General features: G+C 53.6%; 1 protein-coding gene across 6 annotated transcripts in view; it reads left to right on the top strand.

Moving 5' to 3' along the window:
- Agap1 (ArfGAP with GTPase domain, ankyrin repeat and PH domain 1) overlaps window positions 1–26,916 on the top strand; it is a 465,820-nt gene that overhangs the window by 202,851 nt on the left and 236,053 nt on the right. For all 6 annotated transcript variants that reach the window (XM_070011454.1, XM_070011372.1, XM_070011299.1 and 3 more), the window contains 2 exons: window positions 24,186–24,313; window positions 25,427–25,582. In XM_070011454.1, the coding sequence (XP_069867555.1) occupies window positions 24,186–24,313; window positions 25,427–25,582 (284 nt within the window). The remainder of the gene's footprint in view (window positions 1–24,185; window positions 24,314–25,426; window positions 25,583–26,916) is intronic.

Here is a 26,916-nt window from a genome sequence, read left to right as displayed (position 1 = left end):
AAGGTGGAAACAGATTTATCAGAGGTTCCAGGAGCAAAGCTCATGTGGGAGTGCTCTATTTTTAGGAAATAGTTGAAGTAAGTGAAGCATCCCGGAGCCTAGAGGCTCCTGTAACTTCGCTCATGGTGTGACGTACCAGGTTTCTCTTAAGGATCTAGTTAATTATGTGAAGATGTCTGTCCCTGAGTGCCACCAGTGGCAGGCAGGGTTGTGAGTCCTCATCCCAGATGCTGCTCGGTCACCCACAGTCCAGCACTCCAGCGTTGTGGTCCGTGAAGATCAGTGGGGGACTGAGCCACAGGCGGCGGCCCAGCCCTGGCACGGGAAACTGCTGAGAGCGCACAGCTACATCCGGAGCTTGCCTGGAAGACGTGGACACGCAGCATCTACCCGTTACAAAAAGTGACCCGATTCTGATCCAGTTCATCCTCTCAAGACCTCCATTCACAAAGACTGAGCACGGGCGGGGAGCAGCCCTGACGAGAGCCTGGTGTCGTCTGTGCCAGGCAACCGACGCCGAACAATCCCCGACCGGCGAGACGCCCCGGCCCGGCGTGCGAGGCCTGGTGCGCTGCCTGCGGCTTGCCCCGCGCTCGCTCGTCTAGGGTGCTGTAGGGGGCGGCGAGCTGTTGGGCGACTCCCCCTGCGTCTTACATTCTCCACACACCCAGCGAGCCAGGACTCCCGTAGTACTGCAGAGGCTAGCGGCTGGGAGGGATTTCAGGGCTTCCTGACGTATTCGGGTGCTGGCTGCAGAGCGGGCGCGGGATGGAGTCCGAGGCTGGACTTGTTCTTCTGTTCCTGGCCTGACCTGTCTGGCTGCCAGCCCCCGACCGAGAGCTTTTCTCTGGCGCCTTCCTAGAGCGCCCCCGAGAGGCGCAGATTGGGACCTGCTCCGCCCCGGGGACCTGCTCCGGCCCAAGGTCTGCTCCGGCCCAAGGTCTGCTCCGGCCCGGGGACTGCTCCGGCCCGGGGACTGCTCAGGCTCGGGGACTGCTCCGGCCCGGAGACTGCTCCGGCCCGGGGACTGCTCAGGCTCAGGGACTGCTGTGGCCCGGGGACTGCTCCGGCCCGGGGACTGCTCAGGCCCGGGGACTGCTCAGGCCCGGGGACTGCTCAGGCTTGGGGACTGCTCCGGCCCGGGGACTGCTCCGGCCCGGGGACTGCTCAGGCTCAGGGACTGCTCCGGCCCGGGGACTGCTCAGGCCCGGGGACTGCTCAGGCTCGGGGACTGCTCCGGCCCGGGGACTGCTCCGGCCCGGGGACTGCTCAGGCTCAGGGACTGCTCCGGCCCGGGGACTGCTCCGGCCCGGGGACTGCTCAGGCTCGGGGACTGCTCAGGCCCGGGGACTGCTCAGGCTCAGGGACTGCTGTGGCCCAGGGACTGCGGCTGTGCGGTGCTGTGAGCGCCACGCCCCTCTCCGGAAGCCTCTGCGCTCGGTAGGCCAGCGGGCCAGAAGGTGGATCTGTTTCAGAATTTGAATCCCGTGTGCAGTTAACCCCCCATGAGGGCTTACTGCGTGGGGAGAGGGTCCGGGCAGCCCTGTGCCAGGCCGGGGACCGGCTCCTGTCATCAGCCTCGTTTCTCATTACCTTCCCACCTCTTGCGGCCAGTGGGTGACCCAGCTCCAAATCTCTGCGGCTCGGGCTCCGCACCTGTTGCCACAGGGCTCGGCCGCGCGCTCTCCACGAGGCAGGCGTGGCTCCCTCGCACCCGCCATGGTGGCAGCTCCCTGGCCCTGCCACACGGCGCCCCGCTCTCCACTGCAAGCCGGCGGATGAGCAGATGGACGCGGATCCCTCACATCTTGCTCACACACGCTCTGTGTGTCTGTAGGGAGGGCCTCCCCGGGGGAACGCCCCCCGTCCCCGCCTCCTGTCCCCGCCCCCGCCCCCTGTCCCCGTCCCCACCCGTCCCCCATCCCCGCCCCCGCCCCCCATCCCCGCCTCCTGCCCCCGTCCCTGCCCGTCCCCCGTCCCCGCCCCCCATCCCCACCCCTGCCCCATCCCCGCCTCCTGTCCCCGCCCCCGCCTCCTGTCCCCGCCCCCTGTCCCTGTCCCCGCCCCCGCCTCCTGTCCCCGCCCCCGCTTCCTGTCCCCACCCCCTGTCCCCGCCCCCGCCTCCTGTCCCCGCCCCGCCCCCATCCCCGCCTCCTGCCCCCGTCCCTGCCCGTCCCCCGTCCCTGCCCCCCATCCCCACCCCTGCCCCATCCCCGCCTCCTGTCCCCGCCCCCGCCTCCTGTCCCCGCCCCCGCTTCCTGTCCCCACCCCCTGTCCCCGCCCCCGCCTTCTGTCCCCGCCCCGCCCCCATCCCCGCCTCCTGCCCCCGTCCCCGCCCCCTGCCCCCTGCCCCCTGCCCCCTGTCCCCGCCCCCTGTCCCCTGTCCCCGTCCCCGCTCCTGCCCCCTGCCCCTTGTACATCTTGTACCCGGGGCGCTCAGGACTGCTGTGCTGCTGCCAGCCAGGTCCTGCCTGCCCCTCCAGTGTCCACACCAGCTCCGAGCCCCTTTTCCTAGACCTCAAGGTGCCCCATCTCCTGCGCGTGGCCCCAGTGCGGCGAGTGGCGAGGATGCAGAGCCAGCGGTTTCCAGCAGCTTTGAGCTGTGAGTGGGAGCGGCGTGGGAGCGGCACGCGGCGGGGGAACAGCACGCACGGAGGAGCGGCGTGGGAGCGGCACGCAGCGTGGGAGCGGCGTGGGAGGGGCACGCAGCGTGGGAGCGGCACGCACGGAGGAGCGGCGTGGGAGCGGCACGCAGCGTGGGGGCGGCACGCACGGAGGAGCGGCACGCAGCGTGGGGGCGGCACGCAGCGTGGGAGCGGCACGCGCGCGGAGGAGCGGCGTGGGAGCGGCACGCGGCGGGGGAACAGCACGCACGGAGGAGCGGCGTGGGAGGGGCACGCAGCGTGGGGGCGGCACGCAGCGTGGGGGCGGCACGCACGGAGGAGCGGCACGCGCGGAGGAGCGGCACGCGCGCGGAGGAGCATGCAGCGTGGGGGCGGCACGCGGCAGGGGAACGGCACGCGGCGTGGGAGCGGCACGCACGGAGGAGCAGCACGCGGCGCGGGAGCGGCAGTTCTGCAGGACCCCCGTTAGCGGGCTTCCTCCCGCCCCAGTCGGGCACTGGCAGCCCCGCTGCCCGCAGTGGAAGCGGTGGTGGGCCCTGGCCAGGGGGCGCCCCCGACAGAGCACTGACAGGGCTCCGCGGCTCCGCTGAGCACAGGCCTGGTGGCCTGGGGAGCCTCGCTGTGGCACACGTTCAGTCCGGGCTGACGTGGAGTGACGCCGCGACGCCATCGGTCCCGTGGGCACACACGGCTTGGGCGCAGGGCGGGAGGACTTGCGCCGTTGGGCCCGGTGGTGGGTCAGCGGGGTTCACTGCACTGCCGGTCACCAGAGGTGCTTATGGGGGGGCGCTGGGGGGCGCTGGGCCCCCCGCCCCGCCCTCCGCCCGGGTGTTGGGGTGTCTCCGGCCTGCGGGCCCGCTCCCTGGCGTGCGGGCGTTCCTCCGGGCCGCCCACACCCGGCCGGCCCCACCGCTTTGCCGTTTGTAACCTGGGCATAGGTCGCGGTTGCCCCGGGCGCGCCTTTCATCGCATAGGAAGTACATCCTCCTCCTCACAGCCCGCTCGCCTGAGGCTCTCCCTGTTTCCAGGTGAGCGGACACGCGCTGAAACCAAGGCCCAGCCCTCAGCTGTCAAGGCCGGGTGAGTCCGGGCGGACCGCCACGTGGCAGGGAAGGCCGGGGCTGGTTACAGCTCGCCTTTGGGTGGCTTGCTTCCCGTGGAGACGCGTTTCCGTCTGAGAGGCGCGATTGATCAGGTGCGGCAGGGAGTGGATGCGGTGGAAGACCCGAGGCTCGCCCCGGAATCCGCCTCGGCTGCCCAGCTCCCGTGCCTGCTTGCTGCCCAGCCAGCCGTTCTCAGCGGCCGTCTGCAGTCTGTACTCAGGAGGTCAGCACGGCGTCCTTAGGGAAACCCCGGGAGGAGGCCCCCCGGAGCGCACCGGCCCCCTGCTTCTGCCCGGGACCCCACAGCTGCCTTCCGGTTGGTCCCAGAAGAAAATGGTTGGTTGGGTTTCTTGTCTCTCTAACATGTAAGCTAGGAATTTAGGTTTTCGAATATTAGTAGCTACAGGTAACTGCAAAAGAAATTATTGGCAGATGCAGCAAAAAATGCATTTCCACAGAAAATTGGATTTCGCACATAAAACTTAGTCATACTAATAAAGACAGGTCATTACCACTTTTAAGCCAAATAAACAAACTCAAAGCTGCTGTCAGTGTGACTCCTGGCCGTTTTTTATTTTAATTTTTGAGATGTGTAAATCAGCGTCAGTGTCAGAGCACACGGGGGTTCGCTCACGTCACCCCTTACCTTCCGCGCCGGTGGAGCGCCTCAGATCCGTAATTTACAGCCCCGTGGCAAGGTATGTTTATATTTACGCTGTGCAACAGTGTGGCTAATGAGAAAGATACGAAATTTATAATCTTGGGTGATGGATAGGATCGCTGTCTTGGCTTTAATTGAAGTCTGGGGGACCGCAGCTGCGGTGCGGGGGGAGGGGGCTTGGAGTGAAGGAAAACTTTTAGATTTGCTTCCGAAGGTAGTGCAGGTAGCTCTCCCGCCGACTGTGAGCACTTGATCTCCAGCCTTGGGTAATTACGGAGAGATAATTACAGCGTTGGCCCTGTAACTTCTCTGTGGTAAGTGGTTTATAAGTGTGGGGAAAAAAATTAAATACTGTGGGGTTTTTAAATGGCTTTAAAATTTTACATGTGTAACAATAAAATTCTCCACGGTTACTCTTTGCTAAATATCCTCTGGACTATTATTTAAGAGAGTTTAAAAAAAAAGACCCTCAAACTAATAATGGGAGAGGCAAGCCTGTGATAGTCGTCACTGCTTAAAATTCCAACTGATTGTATTTAATCTGGGTCTGTCTAAAGTAATCTCCCAGACCTTTCTCTACCTGTCATTTTTTAAATGTACCATTCTTGTTGAAGCTCAGTCTTGTGAAAATGTCTAAATTTTCCCATTAAGTGCTTAAGAAGTAATAAAACTAAAGTCATTAGACTTCACTGATCAGAGCTATATCAGGGGAAATAGTCTTCTATGCCATAAATCTGGCCACGGGTCCGACATCCCTACCCTCCGATTCATTCCCTGCCAATGGACGTTTGAAGGTAAATTGCTTAAGTAGGGCAGTTTAAATTTTTAATACAATCTTATTGTAACTGTTAGCAAATGATTAAAGTCCAAAGAGGCCTTCTGTGTTGGTAAGATTTATAATAAATGCTCTAGGATGCCTTTTCTGTGATGAATTATAGATGTTATGATGGTTACATACTTACAGAGGCCAGAAAGCCACAAATGAAAACTCCAGTTTCAACTGGAGACCACGCCTGCTTCCAGAAAGTACCAGGTTCTCACTAGACACTTCCTTCCTGGTTATCCCTGGACACTGTCCCTTCCTAGTTATTGCTGGACACTGTCCATTCCTGATTCTCGCTGGACACTGTCCCTTCCTGGTTCTCGCTGGACACTGTCCCTTCCTGGTTCTCACTGGACGCTGTCCCTTCCTGGTTCTCGCTGGACATTGTCCCTTCCTGCTGGACATTGTCCCTTCCTGCTGGCCACTGTCCCTTCCTAGTTCTCACTGGACACTGTCCCTTCCTGGTTCTCGTTGGACACTGTCCCTTCCTGGTTCTCACTGGACACTGTCCATTCCTGATTCTCGCTGGACACTGTCCCTTCCTGGTTCTCGCTGGACACTGTCCCTTCCTGGTTCTCGTTGGACACTGTCCCTTCCTGGTTCTCACTGGACGCTGTTCATTCCTGCTGGACACTGTCCCTTCCTGCTGGACACTGTCCCCTCCTGGTTCTTGTTGGACACTGTCCCTTCCTGGTTCTCACTGGACATTGTCCATTCCTGATTCTCGCTGGACACTGTCCCTTCCTGGTTCTCGCTGGACGCTGCACCTTCCTGGTTCTCGCTGGACGCCGTCCCTTCCTGGTTCTTGTTGGACACTGCTCCTTCCTGGTTATCGCTGGACGCTGTCCCTTCCTGGTTCTCACTGGACATGGGTCCCTCCTGGTTTGCCATCCCTTAGGCCTCTGGAGGCCTTGGTGAGCAGGCCATATCCAGTTGCTCTTGGTTCTAACATGGGGGCTCAGGAAGGGAGCCCTCACTACAAGAGCAGTGGCTGCTGTTTAGGAACGGCAGGTTCTTCCCAGAGCCATTTGCTTCAGGGACTGTAAGCAGTCAGACATCGCTAATGGAACACCGCAGGGCTCCTGGAGCTCTCGTGAGGCTTTGGTAGATAGAGGAGGGGAGGGGTAAGCCATGCCTGTCCATCCTGGCATCTGTGGTTTCCTTTCACCAAGACCACATGATACAGGGTGTTGCCTTTGGCTGCGGCTAGGCTGTATCAGTTGTGGATGGGGGGTTTTGAGGCCTGTACCTGGACAGCAGGGCCTGCTCTGTGGAGAGGGCCTGTATGTAGCCCAGGAGAGGTCCAGATACGGCTAGGCTGCACACACTGCAGGCAAGACACAGAGCTGAGAGGCTTCCAGCGGTGTGCCGTAGCTGGGCATGTTTGAAGGGTATCTTTGCTCCCACTCAGGAGTTGTATGTTCTCTTCCACTTCTTCTACTTTTTGCATCAAATCAGAAATCTGCTTAGAAAATGCAGGTGTGTGATTGCTTTATCTTCTATTCTGATTCACATGTGGTTTGGGAATGGAAACATCTACCCAGCACTCTAATCTCCGCTGGGCAGGGGCATCATCGGCCGTTAAATTCCTCCACTTGTACTTTGCCTTTTGCTCTTGTGTCTTAATCACAGGGTATTTTTAGCAGAGCCACCAGTGTTTTGAGAACACTGCTTTCAGATCCCCACCCCAGCCCCCACGTCCGGTGCCAGTGGTTTGGGTTAATTCCTCACAACCTTGAGTTCTTGTTAATCACTTGCCTTGTTCCCCCCCCCCCCCCCAAAAAAAAAAGTTTTCCCTAAAGCTTCCCTAGAATGGCTGGTAAGGAAACCTGTCTGGTATATGACTTACACACGCATGCGTGGGTACGTGGCTTACCTGTGTGTGCTGTGAGCTGTGAACTGTGCCCCAGGAAGGAGGGGCTTTGCTTCCTGTGCGCACCTGGTGAGCCACACAGGCAGTTCCCATTTCTCTCCCTCCACACTCCTCCCGGAGAGGCGCGCAGCAACAGCTCACCCTGCTCCTTTCCCACCTTCCACAGGAAGGGCCATGTGGAGCTTTGAGGCCCCGGAGAGCCTTGGCTGCTGTTGTTGAGTAACCCTGTCTCCAGAGCCTTGGCTGGTGGTGTTGAGTAACCCCGTCTCCAGAGCCTTGGCTGGGGGTGTTGAGTAACTCCATCTCCAGAGCCTTGGCTGATATTGTTGAGTAACCCGTCTCCAGAGCCTTGGCTGGTGGTGTTGAGTAACCCCATCTCCAGAGCCTTGGCTGGGGGTGTTGAGTAACTCCATCTCCAGAGCCTTGGCTGATATTGTTGAGTAACCCGTCTCCAGAGCCTTGGCTGGTGGTGTTGAGTAACCCCATCTCCAGAGCCTTGGCTGGTGGTGTTGAGTAACCCCGTCTCCAGAGCCTTGGCTGGGGGTGTTGAGTAACTCCATCTCCAGAGCCTTGGCTAGGCGTGTTGAGTAACCCCATCTCCAGAGCCTTGGCTGGGAGTGTTGAGTAACTCCATCTCCAGAGCCTTGGCTGGGGGTGTTGAGTAACTCCATCTCCAGAGCCTTGGTTAGGCGTGTTGAGTAACTCCATCTCCAGAGCCTTGGCTGATATTGTTGAGTAACCCCGTCTCCAGAGCCTTGGCTGGGAGTGTTGAGTAACTCCATCTCCAGAGTCTTGGCTGGTGATGTTGAGTAACCTCATCTCCAGAGCCGGCATCACATGGCAGCCAGAGAACATAGAATTATACGGTTATTTATTCTTATTCTGGTTTTTAGCTTTTTAAACTAGTGGGTGGCAGATTTCATTTTTGGTGGCCTGCTTGCATGTAAGTGTGTACAGTGCAGTGTGATGAGCCTAGAACGTGGCTCTTGCATCTCAAAATGTCCACCGTGTGCTCTTGGAGGTGGGGTGGGTACTGGGTTTGAACTCAGAGCCTTGCATCTGCTGGACAGGTGCTCTCCCAGTGGAACCACATCCACAGCACATTGTGCTCTTAGTTTATTTTTCAGGTAGGGATTTGCTTTTGCCCAGGATCAGCTGCAAACTTGACTTCCAACCTCTGCTTTCTCAATAGCACGGAGCATGGGACTATACTCCGCTGTTGATTGAGATCAGCATCTTGCTATCTTTTTATCCTGGGCTGGACTCAAACCATAGTCGCCTGATCTGTACTTTCTGAGTAGCTGGGGTTATAGGTGTAAGCCGCCACACCTGGGCTTCTTAAATATTGTCCTCTCCCTGAGTTGAGGCGCTGATATCACTGAGGACAGTATACCTCAGTTTTTTGTTAATGAACAGTATCATCTTAAATGAAATGAAAGCAATGCTTTCATTTCACTTTGAATTTATGATCTGAAGAATTGTAATAAACTTGTTATGTACCATTAAAACTTCTATATCCTTAGTTAAAGCAGGTCTGGCAGTAGCACTCTGAAAATATGCAAACTTGGTTCCTCTCCTGGTTTGGCAAGACCAGGGAAGTTACTGAGCACTGTGCGTAACTCTGTGGTAGGATATCACCGTGCAGCGGAGTGCTGCAAGGAGGGGCCCTGGGTCACCGAGAAGAGGCCCTGTCTTACACGGGTCTGGTGACGTGGTAGGTTGGCGATGACGTTAGTGTGAAAACTTGCTAATGGATGAATCTGCAAGACTTGGCACTAGTGGAAAAGAAGCAGACTCACGAAAGAGTTCTGTTGATGTGAACTTTTACAGCAAGCAAACTAACCACCATGAAAACGTCAGGAGAGGAGCCTGGCTCCCGGGCTGGTGGGTGGTGACAGCGAAGGGTCTCCACTGGGGGGATATGTTCCTCTCCACAGGGCATTTGTCAAAAGGCACAGAATGCACAAGCCAAACGTTTGCCTTCCATAGTGTTTATGCTAGTTTCCGGAACTCCAGGTAGTGCGTGAGCTCTGCACTGCACTGTATAGGGTTGGTGCAAGCTAAGTTGGCACACATCGAGGAGCGAGAGGGGCAGGTGGGGCTGCAGTACAGCAAGCACAGCTGGACACGAGACACAAAGTGAGGCGGCGAAGAAGGGGTGTTCACTGACCGCTTTTTGTTTAAAAACTATTACAGAAACCTAGGGAGAAACCAGTGCCTGTAGTTCATGCCTGTAATCCTAGCTACCCAGCAAGCTGGGAGCGGAGGGCCAAAGTTTGAAGCCAACCCAGGCAAGAACCATGAGACCCTTAGTTCAAGTGGTACAGTGCCCATTTGCCCTGTACTCGTTTGAGTACTGACACGTTCATACACATGCTTGTACAACAACTCACTACGTTTTAACTGTCACTGAAGATACCTTATGTGAAAGCTGGTCCAGGTATATTTAATGTGTGTACTTTCTCACAGGTAGAGATGCGACCACAGAGGTACCTTGGCCCACTACTGTTTTCTTGTGAGGGAGACTTTCCAGAATTAAAAGGCACATGTGATTCTTTGAAGAACTTCAAGCCGGGCACTGGTAGTTCACCCCTGTAATCCTAGCTACTCAGGAGGCTCAGATCTGAGGATCACGGTTCAAAGCTAGCCCGAGCAGGAAATTCTGTGAGACTCTTATCTCCCATAAACCACTAGAAAACCGCAAGTGGTGCTGTGGCTCAAGCCGTAGAGTGCTCGCCTTGAGCTGAAGAGCGCAGGGACAGTGCCCAGGCTGAGTTCAAGCCCCACGACCAACCCAAAAAAAAAAAAACTTAAACCATTTGTAAAAACTGCTGTGTCCTGTCAGATGCTTCGATTCCCTCCCTGTCGCTAAGCCACTGCAGATACAGGTCCAAAAATCAATCCGCATTCTCTGCTGAACTCTAATTAACACTGAGACATTATTAGTCACAAATGTGAAGTCTTGATCGGAGATGACCTCAGGTATTCTAAATGTAAATAAAATTAGATTTAGATCCTTTTTAATTACCTGAGGTGCTGTAATCACAGTGGCAATTGGTAAATTTGATTTCTTTTTAAAGGAGAAGAAAAAAACTTAAGAAAAAAAGTTTCTCCCTGCTACATACTTAACTCTTCAGTAGCCATAGCGATGTATGCAAAATAATGAGCTAGACCTTCAAGTTAACTCCAGCTTCAAATTCATTGTGCACCAAAGTAGCAGGAAGACAGAACTTGCCTGTTAGAACTCTGTCAGAGGAGCTGGGTGCCGCTTAAGCAATAATAATTAACGGGGGAGGGGGTATTCCAGTAACTTAATGCGAGAAGCCCTGGCGAAGACCAAGTGGAAATCTGTTTTGTCATCTCATCCTTCTTCCTAATTGTATCACAATACGTTGTATAATTCAACCTGTGTGTCACTGTCAGAGAGGCCTCCCCTGCAAGGCCCCATGGCTGGCTCAGGATTAGCAGAGCCGGGAAAGAGGCAAATCCTTTCCTCAGGTTCCACCCGTGACCTCTCCCCCACTTCAGGAAGAGAATCTCCTTCTTAGGGAAATTGTTGTAAGAATAATTATTTCTGGAGACAGGAAAACAGCTTCAGTTTGGAGAGAGACGTCCTTTTGTCTTGCAAGTTAAAAGCTGTCTGAAGGAGAACGTGGAAGGTTGGAGAAGTCTCTTGCTGTCTGTTCTGCTCCCCTGTGCATCTCCGATGGCAGAGCGGACCTGGCAGGACTGGCCGCACCCGGCCTTGTCAGGTGCTTGGAGTCTGGAAAGAGAGGCGACTCCTGAGTGTTGCGGGTCTTTCTCGAGGACCCCAGGACGAGTCTCTTCCTGTGGCCTGTGACTCCTGGCCCTGTGTGACTGAAACGCCTTCTTCTCCATGTTTCCAAACCCTCATGCCAGCCGCCTGCACGGCATGGTCTCTGAGGTCCACACAGGCTGCGAGTGTTTATGTCACACCTTCCTTTGCATCAATCCTAGATCTTTGGCTGCAGTGACAAGGTGTGATGGTCTATTTCATAACCTGTACCCTGGCCTTTTAAAAACCAGTGGATGGGAAATGCGAAACCCCTTCCTCTTCTCTGGTTCAGGAAGTGTGGGAGAGGCCTCGCCAAGCAGACTAGAGAATTACAGGGCGAGCCTTCATCTCCGGAGGTGTCAGAAGCAGTTCTGCTCCAGAGTCATCAGCGTCCTCCCGGAGACAGCTTGATGAGTTGGGGAGAAGTGACAGGTTCATTTTTCCTCTCTTTGTTTAAGCCATTTATCCTTCAGATCCTTGTCTCCCGTCTAAATTGCATTGCCAGTGTACGGGCATGTTCACCGGCTTAGACTGGACTTGGCCAGCCCTCATTTGCATCCAACTTGCAAAACAGTAGTGAGGAAGAAAGTTAATCATCTCCTGGCCTTTTGAGCACATTTGCACCGGGTTTAATTGTAGCACTCGATATGCTACACGTTTTCTAATAAGCGTCTGCACACATTCAATTCTGCTTGAGCCTTATCCCCAAAAGAAAGGAGCAGTGTGTAGTCATAAGATCTCTAGTTGATGCTTCTTACATATTTCTCTATGAAGCTGTTTGAGCTGATCGGAAGTGCTAGGAGGGGTTTAACAATTTCATTAAGTCGAATATTTATATTTAAGTAGAATAATAATGAATGCTCACTAGACACCGAGCGAAGTGGTGCCCAGATTTCTATCCTTGTTGTAGCAGGTACAGAAGAGGAGAGGCCCCTGACTCCTGGGCAGGTGAGGGTCTATGTAAGCCCCCACCAGAGGTCCAGCCCACAGGAGAGTCTCCACAAGTGTCTGGATTTTGTGGGTCCAAAAGCCTGGACCTCTGCCCAGCCTCATCCCATCTTCCTGGGTTTCTGGGATGGCTCTTGCCAGCACATGCTACACGCTGCTTTCACCCTGAGCCATCGCCATCTTGGGACCCTTCAGCTGGACACAGGGCAAGGTGCTGGCCGGTGGAGCTGGATTGCCACTGCCCACTGACTCCTCGATTTCTCTCCTCGCTCATCCTAGGCCAGAGTTGGATGCACAGGGGCTGCCCTGGCCACACACACCCGGTTTCTGGATCCTTCAGAACCTTCCCATCATTGTGTACTAATTACTGTCTGCGCTCAGGTGCAAATGCTTTCCCCAGATTTCAGCCGCCTGCCTGGATGTTTTCCTGCGTAAGGAGATGTTCTTGTGTCTCGGCAGTAGTAGTTATAATTTCTTGAAGTTTTCTTGCGCGTGATTCTTGCCTTCTTTCTAACCCTTTCTCAGTGGCACTGTTAGCTTTCCCCTGGCACATGGGCCTGAGTGAGCTAGGGCATGGCCTGAACTCAAGGCAGCTGAAGAGAAGTAGGTCTGCAGTGTGGAGCCCAGATTAATGAGTGCTGCCCCCCATGACCTTGGAAAACAAGGCCAGGAAGTTGCATGAAGATCTCTCCTGCAGGATGCTCAGACAGGGAAGGCAAGAGGTGTCCTCAGCATTCTCCTGGCTGGCCTCGCCATTTCTCTTTGTCTGGAATCTGTGATCTCCAGCAAGTCTGTTGGGCACAAAGGTAGCTGGCCAGTGATATAACTAAGGATTCACTGGTAGGGAGCAAGCAATGCTAAAAGGTACAGTTAAAGAGCTTTCCTTGAGGGGCTGGGAAGGTGGCTTAGTGGTAGAGTGCTTGCCTCGCATGCGTGAGGCCCTGGATTAGATTCCTCAGCACCACATAAGCAGAAAAAGCTGGAAGTGGCGCTGTGGCTCAAGTGGTAGATCACTAGCGTTGAGCTGAAAAGCTGAGGGACAGCACCCAGGCCCAGAGTTCAGGCCCCACCACCGATTTAAAAAAAAAAAAAAAAAAAAGCTTTCCTTGACACATGAAAGGGAAAAGCTGCCAATTCTGTATAAACAAGGACCACTTAGCATCTTGCCAGTTTCCTTGGGGCCTTGTTGAACACTGATTACTCACCAAGATTATGGCCAAGAGCACTGTGGAGCCAGGAGAGAGAGACCAAGAGCATCCTGGAAGCTAGAGCAAGGCCAAGCACATCAGGGTCCTAGAGCAAGGCCAAGAGCATCCTAGGACCAAAAGCTAGACCAAGAGCATCGTGGGCCCTAGAGCAAGGCCAAGAGTGCCATGGTCCTAGAGCAAGGTCAAGAGCGCCATGGTCCTAGAGCAAGGCCAAGAGCGCCATGGTCCTAGAGCAAGGCCAAGAGTGTCATGATCCTACAGCAAGGCCAAAAGCATCCTAGGACCAAAAGCTAGACCAAGAGCATCATGGTCCTACAGCAAGGCCAAGAGCATCATGGTCCTACAGCAAGGCCAAGAGCATCATGGTCCTAGAGCAAGGCCAAGAGCGCCATGGTCCTAGAGCAAGGCCAAGAGCGTCATGGTCCTAGAGCAAGGCCAAGAGCGTCATGGTCCTACAGCAAGGCCAAGTGCGCCATGGTCCTACAGCAAGGCCAAAAGCATCATGGTCCTACAGCAAGGCCAAAAGCATCATGGTCCTAGAGCAAGGCCAAGAGCATCATGGTCCTAGAGCAAGGCCAAGAGTGCCATGGTCCTAGAGCAAGGCCAAGAGCATCATGGTCCTAGAGCAAGGCCAAGAGCATCATGGTCCTAGAGCAAGGCCAAGAGCATCATGGTCCTAGAGCAAGGCCAAGAGTGCCATGGTCCTAGAGCAAGGCCAAGAGTGCCATGGTCCTAGAGCAAGGCCAAGAGCATCATGGTCCTAGAGCAAGGCCAAGAGCGCCATGGTCCTAGAGCAAGGTCAAGAGCGCCATGGTCCTAGAGCAAGGCCAAAGTGCCATGGTCCTAGAGCAAGGCCAAGAGCATCATGTGTTCTAGATCAAGGCCAAGAGCGTCTAGAGCATGGCCAAGAACATTGTGAGGACCTAGAGCAAAGCCAAGAGCAAGACCAAGAACATTGTGGGACAAAGAGCATGACCAAGAGCATCATGGGTCTAAGAGCATGGCCAAGAGCATTGTGGGACAAAGAACAGAACTGAGAGCATTCTGGGCCTTCCTAGCTCATTGGTGTTAGTGGTGCTCCCCATGGGTGGGGCAGGCCTTGTAGGAATCATGAATCTGACCCAACCTCATGGTTGGGACCTGCCCCAGTGGGATGAGAGGTTTACAGGGGCCATGTTTGTACACAGCTCCATAGCCCCGCAAATACCCAGAAAAGCGTAGCACGAGCTAGAGTTGGCCCGCAGCAAACCATAGAGATGCAGAGTGTCAGGCACAGGACAGGTCCTTCAGGCTGGCGTTCTGCTGGGGTGAATGGAGGCCTGTTGCTGGCAGGTTTGAAGGTACCGAGTTGGAGAAGTATGCTAAGAAGAAAACCAGCTCTGAGTCTTGGCACTGTACGTCAGGGACCACATGCTCTGTGAGGGGTTTGGACAGGTGTTGGGCACGTTAGAAAAGGAGAAGGCACAGGGGTGAGTGGGAAGGAGGAGCAGGATGGGGTGAGGAGGGAGGTGGTTAATGGTCGGCCCATCAGTGCCATTAGTGCACCTTAGAACGTTCACAGCTGACAGACTGGGGGGAGTTCTCTTGATACCAGAGACCCTGTGGAATCTGAGATGGCGTCTCAGAGGGAGCCCTGGCAACCCCGTCCTCATCAGGGGGTCAGGGTAAAGTGTGTGCGAGCAAAGCAGAGCCACTGCTGAGGTGTGCTTAGCTGGCCGTGGGCAGTCCTGAGTGCGGGTGTGCCGAGCTGCTTCTCAGAGATGACCGTCTCAGAGAGATGACCACAGTCTCCATCTGTGGCTAAGTGTGGGCTCCTGTGTCCTTCGCAGGCTGCAGCCCTAGTGCATTATCAGGACTGTGCATCCACGGTCCACCATCCTGCTGTCCACCAACCCCTCCATCCACCATCCTGCTGCCTACCATCCCTCCATCCACCATCCTGCTGTCCACCACCCCTCCATCCACCATCCTGCTGTCCACCATCCCTCCATCCACCATCCCACTGTCCACCACCCCTCCATCCACCATCCTGCTGCCCACCATCCCTCCATCCACCATCCTGCTGCCCACTGTCCACCACCCCTCCATCCACCATCCTGCTGCCCACCATCCCTCCATCCACCATCCCGCTGTCCACCACCCCTCCATCCACCATCCTGCTGCCAACCATCCCTCCATCCACCATCCTGCTGCCCACCAGCCTTCCATCCACCATCCTGCTGCCCACCACCCCTCCATCCACCATCCTGCTGCCCACTGTCCACCACCCCTCCATCCACCATCCCACTGCCCACCATCCCTTCACCATCCTGCTGCCCACCATCCCTCCATCCACCATCCCACTGCCCACCATCCCTCCACCATCCTGCTGCCCACCACCCCTCCATCCACCATCCTGCTGTCCACCATCCCTCCACCATCCTGCTGCCCACCATCCCTCCATCCACCATCCCACTGTCCACCATCCCTCCATCCACCATCCTGCTGCCCACCATCCCTCCATCCACCATCCTGCTGTCCACCATCCCTCCATCCACCATCCTGCTGCCCACCATCCCTCCATCCACCATCCTGCTGTCCACCATCCCTCCATCCACCATCCTGCTGCCCACCATCCCTCCATCCACCATCCTGCTGTCCACCATCCCTCCATCCACCATCCTGCTGTCCACCATCCCTCCATCCACCATCCTGCTGCCCACCATCCCTCCATCCACCATCCTGCTGTCCACCATCCCTCCATCCACCATCCTGCTGTCCACCATCCCTCCATCCACCATCCTGCTGCCCACCATCCCTCCATCCACCATCCCACTGTCCACCATCCCTCCATCCACCATCCTGCTGCCCACCATCCCTCCATCCACCATCCCACTGTCCACCATCCCTCCATCCACCATCCTGCTGTCCACTGTCCACCACCCCTCCATCCACCATCCTGCTGCCCACCATCCCTCCATCCACCATCCTGCTGTCCACCATCCCTCCATCCACCATCCCACTGTCCACCACCCCTCCATCCACCATCCTGCTGCCCACCATCCCTCCATCCACCATCCTGCTGCCCACTGTCCACCACCCCTCCATCCACCATCCTGCTGCCCACCATCCCTCCATCCACCATCCTGCTGCCCACCACCCCTCCATCCACCATCCTGCTGTCCACCATCCCTCCATCCACCATCCTGCTGCCCACCATCCCTCCATCCACCATCCTGCTGCCCACCATCCCTCCATCCACCATCCTGCTGCCCACCACCCCTCCATCCACCATCCCACTGTCCACCATCCCTCCATCCACCATCCTGCTGCCCACCACCCCTCCATCCACCATCCCACTGTCCACCACCCCTCCATCCACCATCCTGCTGCCCACCACCCCTCCATCCACCATCCCACTGTCCACCATCCCTCCACCATCCTGCTGCCCACCATCCCTCCATCCACCATCCTGCTGTCCACCATCCCTCCATCCACCATCCTGCTGCCCACCACCCCTCCATCCACCATCCTGCTGTCCACCATCCTGCTGCCCACCATCCCTCCATCCACCATCCTGCTGTCCACCATCCCTCCATCCACCATCCTGCTGCCCACTGTCCACCACCCCTCCATCCACCATCCTGCTGCCCACCATTCCTCCATCCATCATCCCGCTGCCCACCACCCCTCCATCCACCATCCTGCTGCCCACTGTCCACCATCCCTCCATCCACCATCCTGCTGCCCACTGTCCACCATCCCTCCATCCACCATCCTGCTGCCTGTTGTCCCACTGTCCATTGTCCTGCTGTCTACTGGCATGCTGTTCTGCATCCCACTTTGTACTGTCCACTGTTCCTCTGCCCACTGTCTCTCCATTGTCCCACTGTCCTGCTGTCTCCCACTGTACTGTCCACCGTGCCTCCATCATCCCACTGCCCCCGTCCACCACCCTGCTGTCCCCATCTCACTCTCCAACACCCTGCTGTCTGCCATCCCTCCGTCCACCACCCCTCTGTCCATCCCTCCATCCACCATCCCACTGTCCACTGTCCCTGTGTCCACCCTCCTGCTGTCTGCCATCCCCGTCCACCATCCCACTGTCCACTGCCCCCCGTCCACCACCCTGCTGTCCCCATCTCACTGTCCAACACCCTGCTGTCCCTCTGTCCACCATCCTGTCCACCATCCCACTGTCTACTGTCCCACTGACCACAGTCCCTCCGTCCCCATCCCACTCCCCACTGTCCCCTGTCCGCCATCCCGCTGTCCACCCATGTGCTGGGAAGACATGAAAACGGGTGTGCTGTGCGTAGCTGATGCCCCAGCATGAGTCATTTCTTTAATGAGGATCGAGTCACACATAGTGAGGGCAAACTATGTGTTTCAGTGTGGGTTTTTTAGTTATTTTTTAAAAAAATACTTTATACTGTCATTTTTTCTCTGAAGTAAAGGGAAATCCAGCTAGCTTCCTTAGACACGATAGAAACTCCCCTTCATTATGAAATGCAGAATCAATGTCAGCAGCCTTGACTTTGCTCCGTCCTGAAGGTAACTGTTTATTACGGTCGGCATTTACATCCCCCGATTAATAGGAGCAATTAAACAATAGCTTCATTTCCAGCAAATTAACAACCCTAATAGGTAATTGCGACATAAATGAAGATAAATTTGTTTTAATACAACGAGATAAAAAGAATACAGACAAGAACTGAATTTCAGATTAAGAATTCAGACTTCATTACTTCAGGACAAAGTTGATTCACCAGAGGAAATTAAAGCATGGCTTTTTGTTGTTGGTCATAGGGCTTGAGCCAGGCCTGCATTGTCCTGAGCTGTTGCACTCAAGGCTAGCGCTCTTGTCACATTGAGCCACAGCGCCACTTCTAGTTTTCTGGTGGTTAAATAGAGATGAGTCTCCCAGGCTTTCTTCAAACCATGATCCTCAGATCTCAGCCTCCTGAGTACCTGGAAGTACAGATAGATACGAAACACTGGTGCCCCACGAAAGCATGGCTTTTTAACCATGGTCTCTCTTGGATGTGAAGATTGCTTTAAGACATATGTAATTGAAATATTTGGGGGCTGGAAGTTAGCTCAGTGGGGGAGGGCTTACATAGGCTAGCATGGGTCAGGCTCTGGGCTGGATTCCCATCCTAGCAATGCAAGTCACATACATGCACATACACACACGTGCATACATATGTACACACACGTGTGCAGGGAAGGGGAGTCATCACAGGGCAGCCTCACACCAAAGCCATCCTCCCAGCAGCTCACTTGGTACACAGGGACCTGTGGCAGTTGGTTTGTGCCCAAAGCCTCTTAGTAGGTTTTATTTTGTTTCGTTTTCATTTTCTTTGTTTGTTTGTTTGTTTGTTTGCTCGTTCATGGGATGGGGCTTGAACTCAGGGCCTGTCTGAGCTCTTTCGCTCAAGTTTAGCACTTTACCACTTTGAGCCACAGTGCCACTTCTGGTTTTCTGGTGGTTAATTGGAGATAAGAGTCTCACGGACTTTCCTGTCTGGGCTGGCTTTGAACTGTGATCCTCAGATCTCAGCCTCCTGAGTAGCCAGGATTACAGGTGTGAGCCCCTGTGCTCGGCTCTTAGTGGGTTTTTATTGGCAACTAGAAAGCAAAGGTGAGAAGGACATTTCCTTTTTATGCACCTAATTTGACATTGTTATTGCTCAGATGCTTTGCTTTCGTTGTTCATATTTTCTCCTAACTGGGAAATTATTTCTGACGTGTAAATGTTTGCTTGGTGGAAACACGGGGAGGTTGGGGGGACTTCCTTTAAGATCCCTCAGAGGGGCTGGGAAGGTGGCTCAGTGGTAGAGTGCTTGCCTTGCATGCATGAGGCCCTGGGTTCGATTCCTCAGCACCACATAAGCAAAAAGAAAAAAGCCAGAAGTGGTGCTGTGGCTCAAGTGGTAGAGTGCTAGCCTTGAGCTGAAGAGCTGAGGGACAGTGCCCAGGCCCAGAGTTCAGGCCCTACGACTGGACCCAAAAATAAATAAATAAATAAATAAAATAAGATCCCTCAGAGTGCTTTGGGCGGTTGGAAGGGATAGGGCTGATGCAGAGCTGACTTAACAGTAGTGTCTGGGAAAGCAGAAAGCCTGTTCTAGAACAAGGATAATGAACTCCCTTCAGACCCAGCAGACCTGGGAGACAACCCCATAGAAGCTAAAGAAACAGGCTTTAACTGAGACTCGCTGAGCTTCCGTCCTCTTAGTCAAGCTCCTTTTGGTAGCTTTGAATCGTCAAAAGATGTGTCAGCATACCCGCCAGACACCATGCAGAACTGGCACAGCAGCTCAGGGCTATGACTCACATCTTCAGACACTGACATCTCAAAACACTCATGTGGGAGCTGGTGCTAGAGCCAGCTAGACCCAGCTCCTGGAGCTCAGTCATAGCCCCCGGCACTCACTTGCATCTGCCCACACCAGGTGTCTTTCCAAAGCATGCGTCATGGCACCTGTTCTGAACAGCTTTGGTACCTCCGACTTGGCTTCAAGGATGGTGGCCACACTGGTATCCAAGATCCTTAAATTGTGGTTCCATTCTCCCTTCCTAGATTCCTCTCCCCGCTTTCTCATACCTTGTTCCTCTCCACTGATGCTCCCTGGTAGCACCCCACCTAGCACTTTGTAAAAGTTCAAGGTCAAGGTCTGTGTCCCGCATCTTAGTCTGACCATTCTCCAGGGGCAGCACAGTCTAGCTGAGCCTTCCCAGCTGCTCAGGGCTGCAGGTTCCTCCTCCCAAACGGTCCTGAAGCACCGTGGCTTCACGTGGCACCCAGAGCTTTGAGTGGATGTGCTGCCCCTCCCCCACCCTTGGCTCTTCTGTGTGGACCTCAGATAACAGCACACAGCGCACGGAGGCCCGGGCTCGGGTTTACTATGCCTGCCTCCTCTAACATTTATTGACACTGCAGTTTGGATGATGAAGGGAAAAAATTCACTTCAGATTTCTTTTTCCTCCTAAGTCACACACTCAGAACTACATAATTTGGTAATTAATTTCTTCTTAATTAATAAGCTAGTTTAATGATCACTCTTCTGTAATGTAAAACTGAGTGGAGACATTAGGGGCTCTTCTATTTGTTCCTGAAGATTTACTGTCTGCGATTGGTGTTATTTATGGAGTTTGTGGGGGACTCCCCTGCCCTCCACTCCATAGTTCTTAAGAAGAGCATTTTGGTGAAAGACAGGGTAAAGATTACCTATGGGCGGTAGCACTGAAAGTAGAGGCAAAGTATGCAGTGAATCTCAGTCTCTTTAAAGTAGGTTTGTGACCAGGTATGGCAGCACATACCTCTGATTTCAACACTTTGGAGGCAGAGGCAGGAGGATCTCAAGTTCGGGCCAGCCTGGGATACGGAGTGAGACTGTCTGCATACGTATGTAATCACACATGTACACACAAACTCCAGTGCATGTGGAGAGTTAGGGTTCCGTTTCATGCCAGCTGACTTTGACCTTTACAAGTAAAAGCAATTGTAAACGTTTATAATATTGTTTTATTAAAGTTATTGAACTCTTACCTAACATTGTGGTCAGAATTGTTCCCAAGCAGCAGGTTACTGGCCTTAATGTCTCCCTGCAGAATTGTCTGTGTCTGATTGGGCTTGACTCACACCTGCCACCACTCCAGCACGAGGCCTCTGCTACCCGGCATTCACCTGAGGTTTCTGTGCATTCCAGAAGAGATGGGCACATACTGGAGCTCGTGTTGGGAGGTAGCAAGAGTGTGAAACCCAGCCCTTGCAGGGAGGAAAAACCTGAGCGCTAGAGTGAGCGAACAGCACCAGGTCAGGATGGGATCTGCCTTGGTGTGGCTGGCCTCTGGGCTGTGTCCCGGCTCTTTCTGAGATTGAGCCACCAGCATGGAAGGGGAGGTCCTGGGTCAGGAGGTGGCAGTGGGCAAGGACACTGGTGGCCTGATCTGTCATTTGCCAGCCATCCTGTGTCTTAGGTGTTGGGGGGACAGGGGCTGTGTGGTCAGCTGAGTTGAAAATAGAGGGGAGCAGCTTTGAGAGATCGGAGGCTGCCTCTGGGCATTGTGGACTCAAAGGGGAGCATGTGGGAAGATCCCAGGCCGGGCTGTGGGTGTCATATAGCACAGAGATGGCAGCCAAGTCATTACTGTGGAGAAGCGCCAGTGGAGGAAGAAGAGGAGGAAGGGGAGCTCCAGGCAGATGGGTCTGGGGAGACATCTCCTATACCTACTGCTGATGCCACTTCAGACGTAGCTTCATACATGTGGCAAAGTCCGACAGGTTGCCAAGTCCAAGAGCACATGGGCTGTCCAAGCCGAGGATTGCACGTTCTCCAAGTTTTCATAGGCCCACATAGGTACACATTTATATACACCCGTGTTTGTTATATATTGATGTGAAATGTGTAATGCATCTGTTGAATGACCAAAATAGAGACAAAAAATAGTCACTAAATTCTTGAGAGACAATAGCTGTTAGCTGCACCCTAGCACATGATATTTTTGGGTTTATGTTCGCATTTTAAACGTATTAACACTGAAGAGTTGTAAGTGTTATTTGCAAAGGAAAGCCTCCCCTCCCCTCCTGAGGTGGGTGTTCAGGGAGGGGCGCACGCTCGCCTGTCCACCCCGCTCCCCTCCATGTTCTTGTGGACACGCCCAGAGCTCTGTGCAGCGTGTGCACATGGACCGGGGTGCTATCCTGGATCACAGGGGTCACTTTGGTTTGTACCTACTCAGTGTTTGCACAAGGCAGCTGGACATTCACCTACTTGCTTCCTGGGACAAAATCAGGTGACAGCGACAGCACTTAGGGGTGAGTGCCATGAGCAATGGGGTCTGGAGCAGATCTCCATTCTCCTGACAGAGGGAGGATGCCCGCCCCCCTCGGGACCTTCCCTCTCTCCTCCCCTCCTCCCCTCTTCCCTCTCCCCCTCTTTCGCTCTCCCCCCTTCCCCTCTTTTCCCCTCTCCTCCCCTTTCTTTCCCTCTCCTTTCTTTCCCTTTCCTCTCTTTCCCTCTCTTCTCTTTCTTCCCCTCCCCCTTCTCTTCCTCCTAATACTTTTTTCCTTCACTGAGGTTTTTCCTGCTTTTATGTGTGATGGTTCTAAAGCAGTATCTCCATCTTAGAAAAAAATTTGTACATCATTTTCTTACCATTTGTATATGAATGTTGGAAGGACTTACAAGTAATGGAGAAATAAGGCAGAGAAAAACATAGCCACATAAAAATAAATGCTGCCTGTTGTTGGATGTTATAACTTCAGCTTTGTAATTAACGTGGCAGAGCAAGTCATCACAGAGATGGAAGTTTGGCCTTGGTCAGGTGAGCATCTTCGTTGTGAAGATGCTCTACCCTGGCCGTCACTCCTAGCCTCCACATAGAGAAGACAGATACTGATTGGCATCTGTTTTGTAAAGTGGGGGTTTTAATACCATGTGGCTTGTCCTTGAAAGTCTCTCAAATCTTTGGTCTGCTTGGGAAGCATTTATAGCAAGCATCCACGTGCTGTCCAAGCCCGTGCCTGACCCTGGCTTTGGTGCATGGCCTTTGAGCCCAGAGATTAACGTCAGTGTGGTCATCGGCTGGGTGGCACCCCTGAGCCAGGGTAAAATCAGAATGCAGTACCATGCTCCTCAAGGCTCCTCTTTGCTCTTTTACAGAAAAGAAAGAAATTAGAAGTCATTCAGGTTAATTTACTTTTTAGTCTTTGGAATTTCAGTGCACCTCTCTGACTCATACTTTGCTGGAATCTGACCTTAGACTTTAACTTTGGAGTTCATGTAATGATTTTTAAAATATTCTAATATACGTCTTCAAAGACCCCTGATCAATACGCCAATGGTTTTGAAATGACAGAGTGCTGCGATATTCCTCTGTAATTTAAACCTGATTAGCTGATGAAGGTTATGATCAATACACTACAGGAAGATAAATTAATTGATATCATCCTTTCAGGATGATAAGAAGCCTATTGGAGGTGGGATGTAACTAATGAAGCTGCTTCTTCATCTCTGTGAGCCATTTTTTATCTAGTGCATTTTCACTTAATCATATTTATACTATCATTCATTTACATGGAAACCATAAGCTGTGGACAAACCAGGTCCTTAATAAACTTGTGTTCATTTAGAAAAGAAATGATCTGTGAACACCTTGTGGGCTCCATGCACATTACCAACGCAGCCTGGGAGATAACCCGCTCACGGGGGTCTCTGGAAGGAGCCACAGCCTGGGCAGAGCCGACGATTGAGTAGCATTGAACTTAATTTTGAACTTCATTACAGCTGCTCCCCTAAGACACATTTGTTCAAATAAAAACTATAGTTATTTTCCTGTAGTGACACCTATTGGTGTAGGAAGAGTTTTCTAATCGCTGACTTCCTTTCCAATTAAATCTAATATGCTTTATCAGTGAGCTTATTTGCCAAGAGAAGTTATGGCTGGTTGAATTTAGATTCTTATTGATTAAGATAAGCTGTCAAGTGTATGTGATAATACGTTTATATTTTTTAAAAGATCTTTGATATAATTACTTGTTCTTGTGAATAATTCTATCCCGTTGTCTGTAGAGTTCAGGGCCATTCTTAAGAGAATCCCCCAAAACTATTTTTGGCTTTCAAAGGTGTTTACAGTAGTTAGTTTGCCTGTTTAATTTGGAACTACCCTTGCTCCAAATGACTGGAAACCAGTCCTTTGTGGGCGCATCGATCGCTCGGAAGTGGCCTGCATGGGCTGCCGGCGGGGCCGGCGGGGCCGGGACTGGCCCTTTACAGCCAGCTTTTGACAAGTATGCTTTCCATCCCCGCGTCTCCAGGAGTCCCAGATCGCTGCTGGGCCCGAGACAGATGTGTGCATTTCAGGCACATGCAGGACAAAAGGAAGATATGGGCAAAGGGCAGCTCTCATCCATGGAAGATTCCGGAAAGCTGCCACAAGGCCCTTCCAGTCTTGTCCCGTTGCCAGAGCTTGCCTGTGGGCCACACTCAACTGGGGCAGGAAAGGGGGAGCATTGGGAAGTGTCACTTATTCTGGTGGTGGATGGCAGCTAAAGCACACTGGAAGAAGGAAATGGAGGTCTCATAGCTATCCAAGGGTCTCTGCTGTGATGCTTGTGCCTGGAAGCCATCCTCATGGTCACCTGTTTGGTCTCTGTCCACAGTCGCCCAGAAGATTGTTGCCACAAGGAAGAAGCAGCAGCTGTCCATAGGCCCCTGCAAGTCCTTACCCAACTCTCCCAGCCACTCCTCCGTCTGTTCTGCACAGGTGTCGGCCGTGCACATAAGTCAGGTGCGTGAGGTAGCCGGACGCTCAGAGCACCGGAGCGCCGAGGGTTCTGAGGGCGTTGTAGTGTTCCGAGCAGTGCTAAGGCTGACTGACTATATCCAGCATGTTTGTAATTGACTTAGCATTTCCTTTAGAAATTGCTGTGGCCAAGTGGTTTTTATGGGAGGCATTCTTTAGTGCTTTGTGCCTTCATGCTGCCTGTGTTATGAGGCATGCTAGCATGGGCGGTGGGCAGGGGTGGTGTCCAGGTGTGCACCACTGTCTCCACTGTTGATTTAAATCACCCCGCTCTTCACTTGGTCCTGGTTTGCTTCTGGGTTGAAGAGTTGTGAGCAAATCTTAGCGACTAATCCAGCTCTACGCTTCCATTTGGTAGCAGGAGTCAGTTACAATTACCATCTCCCTCAGGCCCTATGGAAGCCGCCATCTTTCCATAGCAACATTTTGCTAAATTATTTACTTGGAAGCAAATGAAATAATTGTCACTTTGAAGAACCCAACTTGAAGTCCATTAAGGAAGCTGTTGGCTTTATTTTGCCCATACTTGGTTTGTGATTAACATTTCCTGCGCGAGCATTCTCTTGGCACTTTTTTTTCAAAGGCCACAGCGAGCAGATCTGGTAGCATGCCCCCGGGCTGACCTGCTGCATTTACTGCTGAGACCCAGAAACGCCCGGCCCGCACACCGGTGTCCTCCACTCTGCCTCCAGGGACTCCCTGTAGAACACCAGCCGTCTTTCTCCCGGTGAACCATTCCCTCTCTAGTGTAGAGCAGTTAAAGAACCATGGAGTCTGTTCCGTTTAGCAAGACTCTTCGTTTTAGAAGAAAAAGAAATTATAATTTAGCTCTCAGGAAGTTTCAAGTTCAACAAGAGAGATTTCATTTTCCTACATTATGTTTCTCAGACAAAGCAACTCCGAGAGAATGGAATGTTCTAGGCCGAGGCCGTGTGCGCTTGGTTCTCCTTACTACTGGTGCAGTCAGTGAAGGCTGCCCTGTCTTGCACGTGCCTCTCAGTGTGACTTGTTAACTTGCTGGCTGAGGCCCCATGTGGGTTGTGACCTTATGTTCCTCGAGTGTGTTGTTGGTAAAACCCTGGTTTTTAATTATTGCAGACAAGTAACGGAGGTGGGAGTTTAAGTGATTATTCCTCTTCCGTCCCGTCCACCCCAAGCACCAGCCAGAAGGAACTGCGGCTCGACGCCCCTCCCACTGCCAGCACTCCAACACCCGTCCGGAAGCAGTCTAAGCGCCGCTCCAACCTGTTCACCGTGAGTGTTGGTCCCGGGATGGGCCCGAGTGACACCCAGAGGCCTCGGTGGTACTGATGTGGCGGCCACCATGTTCAGTGATGGTTGTATGAAAACAGCACTGATTCCCGTAGGTAACTGCAAAGAGTGTGGTCCTGAGAGGAATGGAAATTTCTCACATGCGCCAAAGCTGAAGAGTGAGGGGTTTGTAGAAGGTGGTTATTGACTTGGAGCTTCCGTGGTCTTGAGACTTTGTGCAGTAGGCATGCCCTGTAACACTGCTCTGCGGGGTTTTGACAGATGAGGCACACAGAGTCCGCTAGGACCCCGAGGGTGAGCATCTGCCCTGTGGGTGGAGGCGAAGGCCATGCTTCCCGAGTGCTGGGGCTGAGGGGTTGCCTTGGAGGTGGAAGTGGGGCTGGGCACATGGCTTCCAGCACAAGTTCCCTGGCTGCTTAGGATTCACTGGCTCACACTCCCCCCTGGGCTTTTTGTTCAAAGAGTAACTTAAAACTTGAGGCCAGATATCCAGGCTCATAGTTGGACACCCAGAATCTTCAGGAGTTTTCAAAAGCTCCTGGGGGCCTAAGATTCAGAGAGTCCCTAACCTATAGAAGATGTGGTTTGTTTGCTACCCGTCTCTTCCCATATGTCTAGCAGACATCACCAATCAATGCTGGACGGCTTTGCAGTGAAGCCCAGAATGTAAGCAGTGCTGCGATCCTGTGACTCAGGAGGAATTCCTTCCCTTCCTGGACCCACCAGCTCCGAGAGCACGTACTTTCCAATCAGTGCTTCTTCACCAGAGTGGTTTTGCTCCCCAAAGGCATGTGGCAACATTCGGGGTTGCTACATGGTGGAAAGGGACAAGGAGGCACCCAGTCTAGTCACAGGCCAGCCAGGACCACAGAGACACGTCCAGCCCAGTGGTGCTCTGTTTAGGCCTTTGACCTCACCCTTTTTGTTGGCTACTGCTGACTTAGACACAAAGAAGCTCCCGGCCTCCTGTCTTGCATGAAAAGGAGGGCTCCAGAGTATGGCTGGAATTTGTTGTCTAACTGGCCATCCTTCTTGAATGGCAGATGGCCGTATGTTGGCGGTGGGCATCTGCCCTGTCTGCCCACGCCCCACCCTTTCCTCCCAGGTTTGCAGCAGTCTCCACGGTATGGCCACTACTGCTCAGGTCGGTGGACACCAGCACACCCCTCCCTCCCCCACTCCCCTTTGTCTTAGAGTAACAGCATTGGCCTCCGCAGCTGCTTCCAGGCTGTGTCAAGTACCTGTCACCCTGGCTGCTACCTACCCAGGTATGAGTCTCTCAGCTGAGACAGCCACCTCAGAATATGCTGCACACT

The sequence above is a fragment of the Dipodomys merriami genome, unplaced genomic scaffold, assembly GCF_024711535.1.
Source record: "Dipodomys merriami isolate MVZ:Mamm:240054 unplaced genomic scaffold, mDipMer1.0.p SCAF_1, whole genome shotgun sequence".
Classification (NCBI taxonomy): domain Eukaryota; kingdom Metazoa; phylum Chordata; class Mammalia; order Rodentia; family Heteromyidae; genus Dipodomys; species Dipodomys merriami.
The sequence above is the reverse complement of the archived record's forward strand: the minus strand, read 5'-3'. Positions and strand labels throughout refer to the sequence as shown.